The sequence below is a fragment of the Habropoda laboriosa genome, unplaced genomic scaffold, assembly GCF_001263275.1.
Source record: "Habropoda laboriosa isolate 0110345459 unplaced genomic scaffold, ASM126327v1 scaffold40, whole genome shotgun sequence".
NCBI lineage: Eukaryota > Metazoa > Arthropoda > Insecta > Hymenoptera > Apidae > Habropoda > Habropoda laboriosa.
The window spans coordinates 515,494-516,348 of NW_017100231.1; the positions used below are offsets into that span (position 1 = coordinate 515,494).

Consider the following 855-nt stretch of genomic DNA (forward strand, 5'->3'; position numbering starts at 1 on the left):
TAATTAAATTTTAATGTTATTAAATGAAACTTATTTTATACATTTATTTTTTATGTACATTTATGAAAGTTATATATTTCTTTTGTATTTCTTTTGATTCAATTAGTTTACTTAAGAAAACCAGAACAATTACTTTATTTAATATTCATTTATTTATGTATCAAAAAAACAATGATCATACAAATTTACAGGCAGTTAAAAGTTTTTAGTTGAAACTGTGTTTTGGATGAAATGTGAATGAAAATTAGAAAAATTAGTATTAATAGATTGTTTGATGTCTCTTAAAGATTGTTTGATCATTTAAAAAACAAATTCTAGATGAAATATGGCTTTATCTTAAAAGAGTATTCTTGTTATTATTTTGAATATGTAGAAAATATTATTTATTTCAGTTTTAAATATATGTGAATATTATTTTGTTACATACTAATTTTTTTGTTTTATGTTGCTTTTCTAATAAACATCAGCTGTGTATCTTACAACATAGTTATTTAATTTATTGCATATACTGGTTTACTAATGAAATTCCATTTTTTATTGGTTTCCATCATAATTATGTAATATGCGTGGTTGTGCATATATGCACATATAATTCTTAAATATTGTCATATAGTTTCAGTTTTGTATATATTTATTTCAATATAAGGCAAAATCAATGCTTATTAATTCAATAAATTTGGATTTATGTCTTTATCAGAATTCTACTTAATTCAGTACTTTTTATTTGTAGCTTGAACGTGCTTATGATCAAATTATACTTCCCTTGGAAAATTTTAGAAAAGAACACATTGGAGGAGTTAAGGTAATATATAAATGTTTGCACATTCAATGTATAAAATTTAAATATATAACTCA

The 855-nt window shown here is 21.2% G+C and overlaps 1 protein-coding gene across 1 annotated transcript in view; it reads left to right on the forward strand.

The window, feature by feature from the left end:
* The window catches only part of LOC108571528 (rho GTPase-activating protein 26-like), an 8,720-nt gene that overhangs the window by 2,340 nt on the left and 5,525 nt on the right, over positions 1-855 (forward strand). Inside the window, exon 3 of the mRNA XM_017933589.1 lies at positions 731-802. Within this exon, the coding sequence (XP_017789078.1) occupies positions 731-802 (72 nt within the window). The remainder of the gene's footprint in view (positions 1-730; positions 803-855) is intronic.